The sequence below is a fragment of the Caretta caretta genome, chromosome 14 (genome assembly GCF_965140235.1).
Source record: "Caretta caretta isolate rCarCar2 chromosome 14, rCarCar1.hap1, whole genome shotgun sequence".
In the NCBI taxonomy this organism is placed as follows: Eukaryota; Metazoa; Chordata; order Testudines; family Cheloniidae; genus Caretta; species Caretta caretta.
In genome coordinates, this window is record NC_134219.1 from 32742544 (window position 1) to 32759642 (window position 17099).

General features: G+C 51.5%; 1 protein-coding gene and 1 long non-coding RNA gene across 3 annotated transcripts in view; one reads left to right on the top strand and one right to left on the bottom strand.

The window, feature by feature from the left end:
* The window catches only part of LOC125628885 (E3 ubiquitin-protein ligase TRIM39-like), a 72421-nt gene that overhangs the window by 18400 nt on the left and 36922 nt on the right, over positions 1-17099 (bottom strand). The window contains exons 1-2 of one of the 2 annotated variants that reach the window (XM_075119750.1): positions 1719-2135; positions 500-595 (exon numbers count right to left, since the gene is read on the bottom strand). In XM_075119750.1, coding sequence (XP_074975851.1) covers positions 500-595; positions 1719-2135 — 513 coding nt within the window. Of the gene's footprint in view, positions 1-499; positions 596-1718; positions 2136-17099 lie in introns of those variants that run through there. The other variant, XM_075119751.1, reaches the window with a different exon arrangement.
* The window catches only part of LOC125629185 (uncharacterized), a 36747-nt gene continuing 30007 nt past the window's right edge, over positions 10360-17099 (top strand). Inside the window, exon 1 of the long non-coding RNA XR_012664799.1 lies at positions 10360-10418. This is a non-coding gene — a long non-coding RNA (uncharacterized LOC125629185). The remainder of the gene's footprint in view (positions 10419-17099) is intronic.

The window sequence follows — 17099 nt, forward strand, 5'->3', positions numbered from 1 at the left end:
CCCCGTTGTGATTATTGAGTGTAGCACACCGGGTAACGAACCAACTCAAGCTGTTGTTCAGCCTCTCGGCACTGGGTGCCGGCAACAATATGATGTGGTCCTGCTCCTGAGAGAGGATTTCTCAGGGCCGGTTTGTGTAGGTGTGCAAAGACACAGGACTCTTAACACAGACATTCATGCTCATGAAGAAACACAAAGCCCACATTCCCCAAGTCCATGGAGGAAGCTGCCTACAAACAGATGTCCTACCAGGTGCACCTGAAAAGCGAAGCCAAGGGGCCTGGCCCATCCACTTTTCACCACAGACTCAGCCATCTCCCCCTCCTCTTCTCGCCGAGGTCCAGCCCCCCGGCCAGGCTGGAAGCTGGAGCCCGGCCAGGGTAAGAGGCCCAGGGAGCCCAGGCTGCTGGGAAAAGCCATGGGTGGGGGGTCCCAAGACCAGATTCCTGACAGATGGCCCACTGCAAGTCCCTGCAAGTTAATAACAATGGGCACCTACCAGATACTCCAGGCTTTTCCCCTCTCCAGTCACTTTAAATCTCAGAAGCTTTTCTCTCTCTTCCTTCAGAATCTCCAAATGGGCCTGAATCTTTTCCTGAAGAAACAGAAATGATGTTGGGAGGTTTCATTTTGAGAGTGCTTGGGGTGGGGTGGGGGGTTTCCATGTCAAACCGAAGACTCTGTAGGTGACTGTCAACCCTACCAGGTTTATGACATCAGGAACACCAAGGAAATGAAACCTCATTAACAGAGACAGGGAGTGTTTTATATTGAGACTGTTTTGAATTATTTGTCCCCTTTCTCCATAGATTTAAACCAGCAAGAAACTGGAGTCACATGATGGTGAATCAATTAACCTGTTTTTGAGAAGGTTTAACTCACAAAATGATACAAATCCCAGGTCTTATATGCAGCGTTGTATTTGTGTTGGTCCTGGGATATTAGGTGTTAATGGGCCATGGTGGGGAACAAATAAATCTATTTTTGAGAAGGTTTAGCTTACTTTGTGATACAAACAACAGGAACTACCAGGACCATTGAACTTCAGCCCTGAACCCCTGGGGAGCATACTGGTTGGGCAGAACTTGCTTAAGCACTAAAGCAAACCCTGCTAGAGATGCTGATTAGTGTTAAGAATGGCTGGAGTTTGACTTAGTGCTGTTCTAAACCCTTTCAGTGGCAATGCCCTCAGCGTCCCTGGAGAAGTGTCCAGAAGCAGTGGATTCTGGAAGATTTCAAAAGGCTCCACTCTGGCTGGTCCTTGCCCACATACACAATAAAACACTTCAGACTGGCACAGGACAGCTCTTCCCAGGTTAGTTTTGCGGCAACCCAGGCTAATGCCCATGGTGTTCGGCATGGACCTGCGCTGTCTGGAGCCCTTTTGTGTGTGGACTCAAGCTGCTTGGGGTCCACACAGGGTTTAGCACAGTGACCTCCTCTAATGCAGGCTGGCATCTGAATTTAATCCCTTATGGAGGAACACAGGAATTCAGAATCCCAGTGGGAAACCTCATCTCCCTGCTGGGCCTGAGGCCTTTATCAAGGAGTTGCTATATAATTTTTCATACATTTTTTTTCTTCACAGAGCTGAATGATGCAGATACATCAATAGCTGTAGGAGAGAGAGAATATGTGTGACTGGCAACTTGTGATTAAATGAACCTGCAACTAACATTCAAAATTATTTCCCATTAGGCTGGAGAGAAGTTCCCTACCTTGTATTCCTGGGCAGCCTCCTCTATGGGAACCACAGCGTGAGCTCTGTGAGCCTGGGATCTGTCACACACCACACAGATGGGGGTTTGGTCCTCTTCACAGAACAGTTTGAGAGGCTCCTGGTGCTCATCACACACACTATCCCTTCCTGACCCTGTTCCTGCCTGGAAACTCAGCTGTTTGGCTATTTCTACAACATTTGCCAGCTGCCTGTTTGGCCTGAGGTTTCTCTGCTGAGCAGTTTCTCTGCACTGAGGGCAGGATACTTCCGAGTCAGATCCCTCCCAGCACCGGCTGATGCAGCCTCGGCAGAAATTGTGCCCACAGTCTATAATCACTGGGTCTTGAAAATATTCCAGACAGATGGGACAACTAGCTTCATCCTGGAGATTTTCCATGGGGTTCTCTGCGGCCATGGCTCCCTCTGGACAGTGTAAGTGTAAGTTTCACTTTCCTGAGCTCAGAAATATGCCCCTCCTGCAAAAACAACTGGGTGTTTCCCTACCTGGCACTGACTCATGCGGTTTGGTGAGCTGGAAGGTGCCAGCTGGTAACATTATAGCCCCAGAGGCTTTTCTGAAAAATGAACCACTAGGGCTCTGGTGCTGCAACCAGCCCCCCCCCCGTGCTAGTGTGGAGGGTCACTGGGGCTTCACAAAGACACCAATGTCCACCTGTGATGGTGAGCTTGCAGAAGCAGGGTCTGTGTGTTTAAGGAAGGAAATTGTTAAATTCACAGGCTAAAAACTTGGTTAAGTTGGAGAGTTTCCAAGGACTGATTCTCATGCACGCTAAGGCTGTTCTGGTTCAGTGTAAAAGGGCCTTGCAGTGTTGCCAACCTTCAGGATTTTTTCATGAGCTTCATGACAGTTGATGTGTTTGTTAGAACCCCAAGCTCCCGGAAGCTTGTGATTAGGTGAGACTCTGGCAACTTCTATCTAAGCAGAGCCCTTATGCCTACAGCCCTCATAATGTACAAGAAAGTTTTAACATAGTGTTATTCCCCACCAACCTGGGCCCTGGCCATGTTCCAGGCACAAGCCATTTTTGCTCAGGTCAGAATTCAGGATTTGCTTTACACTGTGAGTGAGATGAACACACTCAGTGTCGTGTGTAGAACTCTTCTGTCAAAGGCAGTGTCCTATTGCCAGTGAATGATTTTAGAAGTGTGTAGCCAGGAGTGGGGTAGGTATTCTCTTTAAATCTATATTTCCTTCTATGAAGGAGAAGAGAAAGTGCCGACTGGCACAGCAGGGATCAAAGAAAACCTTTGGGTTCAGCTAGCCCTGCCCCGCTATACCTGCAGCCAATGCCAGGCCTGGAGGGAGGAGAAAAGAAGGGAGCCGGCTCAGCCAGGGGATGACTGGTGAGGGGACAGGAGCTCACTGTTTGCCTGCCTGAAGGGACGGAGTAGCGACTTGCCAGCCAACGCAGCCACTGGAGGCAAGTAAGCCAACGGGAGCCTGCAGATAAGCCCCAACTGTGGGGCAACTGGACTAGTGGGGCTGTGCCCCAAACTAAAGAGACTTTAGAAGGAAGCAGCCCGAGGAAACTGGTTTTGAAGGCCTCCCCTGCCCCCCCGACAGGGAGAGAGACTCATCTCCCCTGTTTAGGGGTTGAACCACACAGGGCCCTGGGCTGGGACCTGATGGAGGGGGGGTGTGGCCCAGATCCCCCTAAGTCCCCTTTGTGCAACTAACTAGCCACTAGTTCATCTGGCCATTGAAGGCTCTATCACACCTTGTTTTTAAAGATTGGGGCTAGGGTGGCCAGGACTTGGCGTAGCTGAGGCTGCCCAGTGCTGGGGGGCCTCAGGCACCGAGGCCATGCTGCCTGCTACTTGGGGGAGGGAGGGGAACGGAGGTGCTGAGGTGGCCTGTCCTGTGCGTGGGGTGGTCAGGGCGGGGGGTGGTGGTGGTTGCATGCCACCCGCCCTGTGCTGGGGGCCTGGGGGGGCACGCACCGCCTGCCCACCCTGTGCTGTGGGGTGGGGGAGCACATGCCGCCTGCTCTCCCTGTGCTCTGGGTTGGGGGGGGCTGGCAGACATGGAGAGGGGGGCTTCGGCAGGGGAAGGGGGTGAGTCCTAGGGGAAGGGGAGTGGGGCTGGCCGGAAGGGGGGTGAAGAGGGGCAGGGGGCTCTGAGAGCCAGAGGGCACTGAGGGGTTAACAGCAATGTGTGAGGGGGCAGGAGGGTGGTGAACAGGGATGCACGGGGCAGGATGGGGCCATGGAGATGTGGGGCTGCTGAAGGGATGCTGAGGGAATACTCAGGAATCAGGGGGCGGGGGAGAATTCTGGGGCTCAGGGGAACAGAGCTGGAATAGAGGGAAACTCTGAGTGGCGGGATAAAGAGAAAGAAAGGGTGGGATGTGTGGAGAGGGGCTGTGGGGAGGCTGGAGGGAGAATATGAGAGCAAGCTGAGACTGGCTGGAGAAGGGAGAGCCGGAGGGTAGAAGGGAGGGGGATGGTGAGAGATAAAATAGCAGCTCCCCCAGCCCATGGGGTAGGAGAGGGGCAGGGGGGAATCTTTTCCCCTAGAAATGGTCAAACAAGCAGGGGGGGAAGGGTGGGCAGTGGACTTCCCCCAAGGGCTCAGAATTCACTAGGCAAATATCCCGCCCCCCTCCACACACACACACACCCTGCTCCCAATTTACTCTTTGATTTTTTTCAGACAGACAGTCTCATTATTTGAGAGTCCAACTCCTGAATGTTAAATGTTTGGGATTGACAGGACAGAACAGGGCCCTGCTCTGACTGATGTGCAGGATTCTGGGTCAAACCAAAGTCACTGCTAGCAACAGCAGGCAGGGAGTGCAACTGGTATTTATTTTGGTTTGGTTCAGTTCGGGTTAAGTTGCATTAAATATGTTCAGTTTCATCGATGGTTCAAGCCACCCAAAGAAACAAAAGTAAAAGTTCAGTTACATGTTCAAATCCTATTTAAATCTCTGTGGAGATAACTTGAAAAAACAGAGCTGCAACTGAAAACTGTTTTAATTTTTGACTATGTATTTATTTTTTAACTTAAACTTTACATGAATTTTCCTAGTGTTTTTGTGTTGTTAAATAAACATCATTTTTTTGATGAACAATTTGTTTGAAAAACCTAAAATAACATCTTGAAACATTTGGTTTGTGATATTGGACCTCTGCAGTAAAAAGATACCTTTGAGGTCTGGAAATTTTCTTTTAACACTCACTTGTGTTGCTGGAACTGCTGGTACAATTTTTGCTAGTTGATACAGCTTGGACATGACATTTTTCTGATGTTTTCAATAGATTGGTATGTTTTCTTTCTTATTGATAAGTGGCTCATCTGCAAACGAATCAAGAATTAGCCCAATCCTTTTGGGGCTTTCCTTGGTCCAGATATTGCTTCCGTTTTGGAGATTTCACAAGCTTCAGAAGAAGTTCCAATTCATCTTTCAATTTCAAATGTGTCTGACATTGATGCTAAGATATAATTATTTCTGACTTCTGACTCAAGCCTATCTGCACCCACATTTTGGTGAAACGAAATTTTGCCCAACTCCATGCTTGCCACCCCTTCTCCTCTTTCCCCCCGCCCGCCCACAGATCTGTTACGGTTCAGGTTCAGACAGTGAAAGAGTTGATTGCTCCCATCGTGGGAAAATCACCAGCCCATTGTGTATTTTGTTTTCATCTCTCAAAATGAAAATAAGATGACTGTATTTTTTTTTAAATGATGAGCTTAAAAAATGCGAAATCTTAATTTTAACTGGACACACACACACTCACACACACTTTTTTTTTCACTTCAGTGCAGGTTCAATCAGTAAAACAAAATTATGGTTCAGGTTCAGCTCCAGTTCCAGTACGAAATCCCGGTTTGAACTAGTTCTCCGAGACCAGATGGGCAAATGAGATCAGCATCGGAGCGAAAGGGAGCTGGCGGCAGCTTCCCCTGGGCCCAGCGCAGGGAATCGCAGCCAGCCCCGCTGGGAGCAGCCTGAGGCCAAACCCTCCCCTGCAGCCAGGATGGCACCGGGGGGCACCTCTCCCTGGGGGGATGGGCAGGTCTCTCTTACCTTCCCTCCAAGCGGTGCCCTCCCCGGGAGCAGGGGCTGGAGCCCGGGATGGGGGGTCCTGGCCAGGCTGGGGTCTCTGCACCGGGGGAGGCTCCTGGGGAGCAGCGGGAACGTTACTGCTGGAAATTCCCCTCTCCCGGCTGCAGCCAGGGCCCCGGGGTCCCCAGCAGCAGCCGCCGGGGCTCGGGGATCTTGCAAGGAGCGTGGACTCCCCACAGCCCCCAGAGTCACTGCAGCGAGAGCGATTCACTTCCTGCTGCTGGACTGAGTGACCCCAGCGATCACTGCAGCCCCCAGGGACAGTCAGGCCGATGCTGATCTCATTTGCTGGGAGCCAAAGGGCTCCCTTTGGCTTCTTTGTTATGTAACTGCTTATTCATTTCTTGAAGTAGACTTTTGCTTGTTTGGGGGCTTTGGGTGGGGTGGGGAGGCTTCTATTAGGAAGCCTATAATGGCTTCTTTGTACTTGCCCATTCATTTCTCTCAGTAGCCTGTTGCTTTTCTTGGGCTTGGTGAGTGGGACTGGGCGGTGCCCCCGAAATGGGATTGGCTTGCTTTGGGCTTGCTGGGAAAAGGCAGTGCAGATTTTTTATCTTGTGAGACTTGGCAGCCTTTTCCAGACTGCGCTGTGGGGACAGCTGGGTCAAGGACACCTGGGGAGTGGGAGCCGGAAAGGGGCTGAAAACGGGCAGGGGGAGTGTGGGCCAGAGGGGACTGAGGCATGAAATGGGATGTGTGAGGGGGCAGGAGGGAGGGAACAGGGATGTAGGGCATGGGATGGGACTGGGGGGCCGTGGGTGCGCTGGAGGGAGGATGAGGCAATTCCTGGGAATCAAGATGCAGGGGGAGAATCATGGGGTGGGTGGGAACAGGGCTGGGAGAGAAGGAAAATGTGAATGGGGGACAGTGAGAAGGGAAGAGGGGGAGAAAGTGTGGGGGGGTGAGACTAGGGGGATGGAGAGAGAGTGACAGAGGAGACTGGCTGGGGGAGGGGGTGAGAGGCTAGTGATAAAGTAGAGGGATGGTGAGAGATCCAATGGCAGCTCTCCCAGCCCATGGTACAGACCGGGGCAGTAGGAGGGGGAGGGGTCTTCCCCACCCAGCAGCCAGGGGAGATTTTGTTTTTACTGGAAACGGTCAAAGTGTTGGGGGTGGGGGGGCGGCAAAGGACTAACCCCTAAGGGCTCCAAAGCTACAAGGTGAATATCCCCACAGAACTCGCCCCCCAACAGACACACTATTGCATTATTTTCTCAGGCCAAAATCATGATTTCTGGGCTCTGGCTTCTGACTGTGACTGTTTGGGGTGACAGGATGGACCAGGGTCCCTCTTGGATTTCTGTGCAGGATTCAGGGCTCAGAGTCACCCCCAGAATAGCAGGGGGTGGGTCCAGACGGGCAAATGGGATCAGTATCTGCCTGGCTGTCCCTGCGGCTGCCCAGGGAGCCCAGTGGGGCACAGTCATTAGCTGCTGCCACCAGCAGGATCTCGGTATTACTTAGGGAGAAGAGGCTGGTGTCTGCCTCTCTCTGGCCTGAAGAAGATCTCTGTGTAGCTCATACACGTATCTCTTTCACCAGTAGAAGTTGGTCCAATAAAAGCTCTTACCTCACCCACCTTGTCTCTCTCTGCTCATGGTATTAGCGCTCTGGAGTTGGTTTCCCTGGGGCAGATGCAGCTCCCTGCACTGTGATCTGGGAACCTGAGCAGCTGCTGCTCCCCCAGTGCGGTCTGTTCTGGGGAGAGACCTTCATTAAAGCTCCCTCCGTGCCCAGCCCAGCTGGGGACTTTCTCTGGTGGCTAGAATGAGACCCCTGGGGCAGCCCTGGGCTCTGCTGACTCCAACTCCTGAGCTGAGACTCCAGATGATGGGACAGACCTGGGGGAAAGTGCTGGGGACTAGCAGGAAAGTGACTGCACAAAAGCCCCCTTTAAGGGACCCACTGGTGAGTTTGTACAAGAGGGGAGAAAGCAGCGCTTAATGTGTGCCAGGGCTTGCCAGAGCTGAGCCCCAGCACCTCTGGGCTTGCCATGTCAGTTATGAAAGTAAAAAAAATTGCTTGAGCCGCAGCACCTCTTTCATTACAGATAAAGCACTGGGAGAAAAGGGAAGGAGACTGAAAGGGGCAGCAGGAACAATAAGTGGAAAAAGAGATTCCCAGGTCCCAACCCTACCTAGATCCATTTGCTGCCCCACTCTGGGAAGATTGACTGTCCTGGGAACAAAGTGAGGACCAGAGAGCAGAAGCCAGTTCGTGTCTCTGCTGAGTCACTGCGGGAGGGATGCACTGCCCTCGAGGACAGTGTCAGGGGAATTCCCCAAAGTGGCTCTTTTGATCCTACTCTTTTCTAGCATTTGCTTCAGAGACTCTTTTCCTGGGAGGGTTTAAAATTCCCACTCTAGCAGTTCGAGTGCAGAAGGTGGAGGCCGACAAGGATTATAAAAATTAATACTGGCCACTCCAGGCTTGTATTACACTCTCAAGTTCACAGCTTTTCTCTGACCTTGGATGGGTTGATGCTGCCATCACCCAAGTGCAAAAAACCCCTTTGAGAACCCAGAAAGGCGCACTTGGGAATTCCTTCCTGTAGGGTACCCTCAACCCCTTTCACCCCCACCCCCTGGGGAAGAGCTGAGAAAGAAAACAAAGGAAATTAGCTGTTGCCACCAGCTAATTAAACAACATATGCACAAACCTTTTAGGACACGAAAATCCAATCCTGTTCTTAAAAAAGGTAAATTTTATTAAAAACAAAAAGAAAGAAAATACATTTGGAACTTAGGCTTTTTGCTAGATTTAAAAAAAAAAACCAATCAATTACAAGGATTAAGCACCAAGATAGCTCTCTTGAGGTCCAGCTTAAAGGCTACAAGCAAAACAAAAGCACCTGGGGTTAGCACAGAGGAGTCCACAAGCCATAAAGAAATAAAAGAGATAAACCTAATTGCATCTTCCTAGACATTTCCTGATCTACTTACATATCTGGGGTTTCAAATGAGTAGTTTCTAGGTATGATCTGATGATTTTTTCATACCTGGCCCAAAGCTTTTACAGCATAGTTCCAGCCCTGTCTCTGCTTCTCCGGACAAGAACAACAGACAGACAAAGGGGAAGTTTTTTCCAATTTTAAAAAGTTCTGGCCTTCCCATTGGCTCTTTTGGTCAGGTGCCCACTCCCTTCCTTTTCCCTGTGCAGGGAGACTTTGTTAACCCTTTACAGGAAAAGCAAGTAGAGAACAACTACTAAGAAAAATGTTATCTGGCTGGCTGGGTGTCCATAAAAGGGAACTTCCCCCCACCCCTTTCATTCATCCCCCCCCCCCACCACCACCACCAAATCACAGATGGTGCTGGCCAGCCTGGTTTAGGTCGGGTCCACACAGTCTGGGATTTTTTCCTGGAGGTTTAGGAAACAGAATTAATAAGATACATGCACCTCTAATTTTACTACTAATCACATAAAGACCTAAACTGTATTTTTCACATTTCAAGGACTACTCTGACTTAGAATACAGGGACATTTTTACCTGGCTGATTCTGGGAAACCTTCCCAGGAGAGTGCATCAGCCACTTTGTTAGAGGTGCCTGAAATGTGTTGTATTTTAAAATCAAAGTCTTGGAGAGCTAAACTCCACTGGATAAGTTTTTTGTTCCTCTCTTTGACTGTGTGAAGCCACTTCAGTGCAGCATGGTCAGTCTGCAGGTGGAACCACCATCCCCAAATGTATGGGGGTAGCTTCTCCAGAGCATATACAATGGCATAACATTCTTTTTCTGAGACTGACCAGTGGCTTTCCCGCTCAGAACGTTTTTTGCTGAGAAACACGACAGGATGGAATTGTTGATCTGGTCCTTCCTGCATTAAAACTGCTCCTACACCACACTTGGACGCATCTGTGGTTATGAAAAATGGTTGGTTGAAGTCCGGGGCCCTTAGTACAGGGTCAGACGTAAGGGCCGCCTTAAGCTGGTTAAAGGCTTTCTGACACTTCTCAGTCCACTGAACTGCATTTGGCTGTTTTTTCCTGGTTAGGTATGTCAGTGGGGTGGCAATTTGGCTGTAGTGTGGTACAAATCATCGGTAATATCTGGCCAAGCCCAAGAAGCATTGGACCTGCTTCTTTGACTTAGGGACAGGCGAATTTTGGATAGCATTTACTTTAGCCTGTAGGGGGTTGATAGTTCTTTGACCCACCTGGTGTCCAAGGTACGTTACCCTGTTTAGGCCTATTTGACATTTTTTGGCCTTAACGGTTAATCCTGCCTCCCTTATGCGCTGGAAGACAGCTTGGAGATGTACCAGGTGTTCTGCCCATGAATCTGAAAATATAGCTACATTGTCAAGGCAGGCGACTGCAAATTCCCCAAATCCAGCCAGAAGGTTATCTACCAGTGTCTGGAAGGTGGTGGATGCATTTCGCAGTCCGAAAGGGAGCACATTAAATTCATACAGCCCTATATGTGTGATGAAGACTGACCTTGGCTGGGTCTAATCAGGGAGTGAAATGGACGAAAGCCCCTTCTGAAACATCCCCAATTTCCTTTCTCTCTCTGACAGGCTGAATATTAACAATTGTTTCCCTCCAGATTGTCCAGTCTTCCAGAGGATGGGGCAGGGAAATGGCTGTGGTGGAGCCAGCTCAGGTAGGGGATTTTCAGGAAGCTGCTGGTAGGTTTGTGCTGTGGTCAGGGTGGGGTGGGGGGGAGGAAATACACAGGGTGAGGCAGGGAGGGGACAGGGTGCAAAAACCCATTGGGACTTGCTCAGGCTAAGGCCTGATTTATGAATAGGCCCATGGGAAGGGGGGGAGTGAACATTCCCCCATTTCTGGAACAGGAAACAACCCCCCTGGACAGGGCTGGGAAAACAGACCAGAGTGCTGGAGCCTGAACCCCTAGCCAGAGACTGCGGTGAAATAGAAAGGGAAGGTGCTGGGATTTGGGTCTCTGTTCCCTGCTTGGAACTTTGCTTCCCACCTCAGCCTGTGCCTAGTAGGTGTCTGCCTAGTACAGGGGTGGGCAAACTTTTTGGCCTGAGGGCCGTATCGGGTTTCGGAAATTGTATGGAGGGCCAATTAGGGGACGCTGTGCCTCACCAAACAGGCAGGCATGGCCCGGCCCCCACCCCCTATCCGCCCCTTCCCTGCTTCTTGCCCCCTGACAGCCCCCCCCCCGGGACCCCTGCCCCATCCAACCCCCCCTGTTCCCTGACTGCCCCCCTGGAACTCCTGCACCATTCAACCACCCCTTCTCCCTGTCCCCTGACCGCCCCCAGAACCTCTGCCCCTGACTGCCCCCAGCTGCCCCATCTAACCCCCCCCCTCCTTCCTGACTACCCCAGGACCCCTGCCCCCATTCAACCCCCCTGTTCCCTGCCCTTTGACCGCCCCGACCCCTATCCACACCCCCGCCCCCTGACCACCACCCTGAACTCCCCTGCCCTCTACTCAACCCCCCTGCTCCCTGCCCCCTTACTGCACTGCCTGGAGCACCGGTGCCTGGCAGAGCTACAACTGCGCCTCCCAGCTGGAGCCAGCCACACCACCATGCAGCTCAGAGCACCGGGTCAGGCCGGGCTCTGCAGCAGCCCCGCCACCCAGAGCATTGCTCACAATCTGAGAAGAAAAATGCAGAGTGGGACGGGAAATGGAGGGTCAGAGTGGGGAAGTTAATTGCCTAAGGTCACCCAGCAGGAGAGTGACTGGGTGGGCAATAGGACCAAAAAAAAAAAGGAGTACTGTGACGAAGTGGGACTGTTCTTAATGTTTCCTCTGAATAGTGTGGGGGTGCCTCAGTTTCCCCCAGGCAGTTCTTAAGTATCTAGGGGGTGGAGTAAGGGTGTATGATCATTGCAGAGCCCTAGAGGGCATGTGTGTGCAGGAGTCTGGACACAGAGAATGGCCGACACCCTGTTTCCTGGCAACTGATGGCCTGGGCCTTTCCCCCCCTGCAAGGTGAGAGCTGAAGGGTTGGAGAACAAAGGAATCAGGTGACCACCTGGCCCGGGAAAGGAACAAAGCCCAGAGGAGGAGGGGCTGGAGGGGGGTTTTTCAGTTTGGGGCTGGCTGGGAGATGGAGTGAAGTGCAGACGTGGTTGTCTGGCTCACTACCCCCCAAAATGGACCCAGCTGAGGGGTCCCGTTCTCTGCACCTGCAAGCTCTGTTTTAGACCATGTTCCTGTCGTCTAATAAACCTTCTGTTTTACTGGCTGGCTGAGAGTCACGTCTGACTGCGAAGTTGGGGTGCAGGACCCTCTGGCTTCCCCAGGAGCCCCGCCTGAGCGGACTCGCTGTGGGAAGCGCACGGAGGGGCAGAGGATGCTGAATGCTCCGAGGTCAGACCCAGGAAAGTGGAAGCTGTGTGAGCTGCGTGTCCTGGAGACAGGCTGCTCACAGAAAGGCGACTGCCCCAGAGTCCTGACTGGCTTCATGGGGAGCAGTTCCAGAGCATCGCCCAGGGACTCCGTGACAACTGGTGGCAGCGGTGGGATGCACTGCACCCCGTGGATGGTGCTTCCTGCAGTAAGTGACTGGGGAGCAGTAACACGAAGGGGGATTGCCGAGGACTAGGCCTGCTGAAGGCTCAGAGAGGAGCGGTTTCGGGGGGCGGTTAACCCCTGGGAGTGTGTGACCAGCGAGAAGGACTGTGCAGTAGCAGGGTTCCCCTGGGGATTGCAGCGAGCAGTCCAAGGGGCGGAGGAGTCTGCAGCTCGACCCTGGCAAAGAGGTGGTGACCTCGAGAAGGGCTGGCACACTAGGGGTTCTCCCTGGAAACCGTGGGGAGCTGAGAACACACGGGCCTGTGAGTCCACAACAACTTGGGAGGAGCGGAGTGATGGCCTGTCACCGTCTCCTTAAGAAGGACATTGTAACCCTGTGCAAAAAGAGAGGGTTGAGCGTTGGAAAGTTCACCAAAGCAGAGTCAATCGTGCAGCTGGAGGAGGATGACCGCTCTAAGGAACAGATTCCTGACCCCAACTGGGGCTATAGCAGGATCTGGGAGCAGCTGAAGCGGGAGCCAGGCATCGCCAAGACTCCTGTCCCCGACCAGACGAGGGTCTTCACGATCGGGTTCCCCATCGGGGGATCGAGACGGACGGGATTGGAGCTGAGTCTGAGAGAGCAAGAGGACTGTGAGAGACAGCGAGAGCCCGAGAAAAAGCTGCAGAAGCAGCAGCAGCATGAGCTGGCGGTGGGGGAGCGGAGAGGCCTAGGGGACCTCCCCGGGGTGAGTGGGGATAGACCCCAGGGGGCCAGTTCCGCAGGGAACCTCGAGACTAAATTGCTGCCCCTGGTTAAGGAGGGGGGGGTGTGTGGATGCCCACCTCACTGCCTTTGAGCAGGCTGGCGATTTGAACCAAGGGGACCCTGCGGAAAAGCCCCGGTGTCTAGCTCCCTTGCTGGGTCCCAAGGCCATAGACTCCGTCAGCCAGGTGGTTGGGGATGTGGACAGGCTCCCACTCCTGACCCCAACCTATATGTCTGTGTGGAGTTTCCTGGGGCCAGGCCCCCGGACCTCCAGTGGGAGCAGAAGGTGATGGTCAATGGGGACACATTCTTGGGGTGGCCAAAGGGCATGGGCTGCATAAACCTTCCCACATGCGGCCTGCGAGTGCTATCGACCACCCCTGACCTAAGGGAGGGCGTGAAACTGGAAGGGCCTGGTGTAACTCCTACCAAGGAATGGGAGAGATGCTGGGGCATCCATGGGAATGTTGGTGGCTTCGAACTTCCCCAGGTCACCGGCTAAAGTGACCCCGCTCAGTTCGATCTCGAAGGGGGGAGAGATGTGACGAAGTGGGACTGTTCTTAATGTTTCCTCTGAATAGTGTGGGGGTGCCTCAGTTTCCCCCAGGCAGTTCTTAAGTATCTAGGGGGTGGAGTAAGGGTGTATGATCATTGCAGAGCCCTAGAGGGCATGTGTGTGCAGGAGTCTGGACACAGAGAATGGCCGACACCCTGTTTCCTGGCAACTGATGGCCTGGGCCTTTCCCCCCCTGCAAGGTGAGAGCTGAAGGGTTGGAGAACAAAGGAATCAGGTGACCACCTGGCCCGGGAAAGGAACAAAGCCCAGAGGAGGAGGGGCTGGAGGGGGGTTTTTCAGTTTGGGGCTGGCTGGGAGATGGAGTGAAGTGCAGACGTGGTTGTCTGGCTCACTACCCCCCAAAATGGACCCAGCTGAGGGGTCCCGTTCTCTGCACCTGCAAGCTCTGTTTTAGACCATGTTCCTGTCGTCTAATAAACCTTCTGTTTTACTGGCTGGCTGAGAGTCACGTCTGACTGCGAAGTTGGGGTGCAGGACCCTCTGGCTTCCCCAGGAGCCCCGCCTGAGCGGACTCGCTGTGGGAAGCGCACGGAGGGGCAGAGGATGCTGAATGCTCCGAGGTCAGACCCAGGAAAGTGGAAGCTGTGTGAGCTGCGTGTCCTGGAGACAGGCTGCTCACAGAAAGGCGACTGCCCCAGAGTCCTGACTGGCTTCATGGGGAGCAGTTCCAGAGCATCGCCCAGGGACTCCGTGACAAGTACTTGTAGCACCTTAGAGACTAACCAATTTATTTGAGCATGAGCTTTCGTGAGCTACAGCTCACTTCATCAGATGTATACCGTGGAAACTGCAGCAGACTTTATATACACACAGAGATCATGAAACAATACCTCCTCCCACCCCACTGTCCTGCTGGTAATAGCTTATCTAAAGTGATCATCAGGTGGGCCATTTCCAGCACAAATCTAGGTTTTCTCACCCTCCACCCCCCCACACAAATTCACTCTCCTGCTGGTGCTAGCCCATCCAAAGTGACAACTCTTTACATAATCAAGTCGGGCTATTTCCTGCATAAATCCAGGTTTTCTCACATCCCCCCCACCCCCATACACACACAAACTCACTCTCCTGCTGGTAATAGCTCATCCAAACTGACCGCTCTCCAAGTTTAAATCCAAGTTAAACCAGAACATCTGGGGGGGGGGGGTAGGAAAAAACAAGAGGAAACAGGCTACCTTGCATAATGACTTAGCCACTCCCAGTCTCTATTTAAGCCTAAATTAATAGTATCCAATTTGCAAATGAATTCCAATTCAGCAGTTTCTCGCTGGAGTCTGGATTTGAAGTTTTTTTGTTTTAAGATAGCGACCTTCATGTCTGTGATTGCGTGACCAGAGAGATTGAAGTGTTCTCCGACTGGTTTATGAATGTTATAATTCTTGACATCTGATTTGTGTCCATTTATTCTTTTACGTAGAGACTGTCCAGTTTGACCAATGTACATGGCAGAGGGGCATTGCTGGCACATGATGGCATATATCACATTGGTGGATGTGCAGGTGAACGAGCCTCTGATAGTGTGGCTGATGTTATTAGGCCCTGTGATGGTGTCCCCTGAATAGATATGTGGGCACAATTGGCAACGGGCTTTGTTGCAAGGATAAGTTCCTGGGTTAGTGGTTCTGTTGTGTGGTCTGTGGTTGTTGGTGAGTATTTGCTTCAGGTGTTGGGGCTGTCTGTAGGCAAGGACTGGCCTGTCTCCCAAGACTTGTGAGAGTGTTGGGTCATCCTTTAGGATAGGTTGTAGATCCTTAATAATGCGTTGGAGGGGTTTTAGTTGGGGGCTGAAGGTGACCGCTAGTGGCGTTCTGTTATTTTCTTTGTTAGGCCTGTCCTGTAGTAGGTAACTTCTGGGAACTCTTCTGGCTCTATCAATCTGTTTCTTTACTTCTGCAGGTGGGTATTGTAGTTGTAAGAAAGCTTGACAGAGATCTTGTAGGTGTTTGTCTCTGTCTGAGGGGTTGGAGCAAATGCGGTTGTATCGCAGAGCTTGGCTGTAGACGATGGATCGTGTGGTGTGGTCAGGGTGAAAGCTGGAGGCATGCAGGTAGGAATAGCGGTCAGTAGGTTTCCGGTATAGGGTGGTGTTTATGTGACCATTGTTTATTAGCACTGTAGTGTCCAGGAAGTGGATCTCTTGTGTGGACTGGACCAGGCTGAGGTTGGTGGTGGGATGGAAATTGTTGAAATCATGGTGGAATTCCTCAAGGGCTTCTTTTCCATAGGTCCAGATGATGAAGATGTCATCAATATAGCGCAAGTAGAGTAGGGGCTTTAGGGGACGAGAGCTGAGGAAGCGTTGTTCTAAATCAGCCATAAAAATGTTGGCATACTGTGGGGCCATGCGGGTACCCATAGCAGTGCCGCTGATCTGAAGGTATACATTGTCCCCAAATGTGAAATAGTTATGGGTAAGGACAAAGTCACAAAGTTCAGCCACCAGGTTAGCCGTGACACCTTATCACGCAAGAGAATGTGATCTACCTACCCGATCACACAAAAGAATGTGCTTAAGGAGCTGATAAGCCTACCTATAGTATATAGGAAAAGCATCTGCAATATCTTGGGAGACTAATCTGAGAGACATACAGTCACATTCCAGGGTGCAGTCCAGACCAGAGAAGGGTTGTGTCACTGCCTGCCCTGCAGCCTTGGGTCCCCCACAATGCTTTGCTGTTGTAGCTCCCCCACTGGGCTGCTCTCAACTAGCCTACCAGCATGCAGGACACACCCTGAGTGTTTCTATGTTGCTTCAGCCCTGGTCTAGTATCTCTGACCCCAACAGCCTCTCAGTAACATGCCAGCCACACTCCGGCTTCCACCAGCCTTGGTTACTACTTGCAGGGTGACCCTACCATATTCTCAGTCCTGAATTTTCCCCAAAACATGTGCTCTGCAATGTCCAACCCTCTCCTGAACAGTTCAGATATTAAGGTTCATTGCTCTTGTACAAAGTAATTATTCAACAATTTGCTACTTTAACTGGAGTTGCCAAACAGTTCAGTTTAAACACAGCACTGGATTGGTCTAGATTAAAAAACAAACAAACAAACAAAACAAAAGAAGATAGGATTTAAATTAACTCACAGATAAGAGAGAAAATTAGAAATGGTTTTAAGCAAATAGATGTAAAAACATGCATCTAGAAGTCTAAAACAATCTAGCAAGTTTTGGTTCAAGGTTTTGTTCGAGAGGGACTTTCTCAGTCACAGTCTTCCAGGCAAGATTATGACTGTCTCTTTCCTTGGTCAGGATCTCTCCCAGAGGCCCAAAGATGTGTTGTTTTAGGTGAAAGAGAGACTGTGTGGGGTTTTCTGCCCCCCTCTTTTATGTGCAGTGTTGTTGAAGCCCAGGATATTAGAGAGACAAGGTGGATGCATGGACTTCTATTGGTGAGAGAGACAAGCTTTCAACCTTACATAGAGCTGTTCTTCAGCTTAAAAGCTTGACTCTCTCATGAGCAGAAGTTGGTCCAATAAAAGATACTACCTCATCCTCCT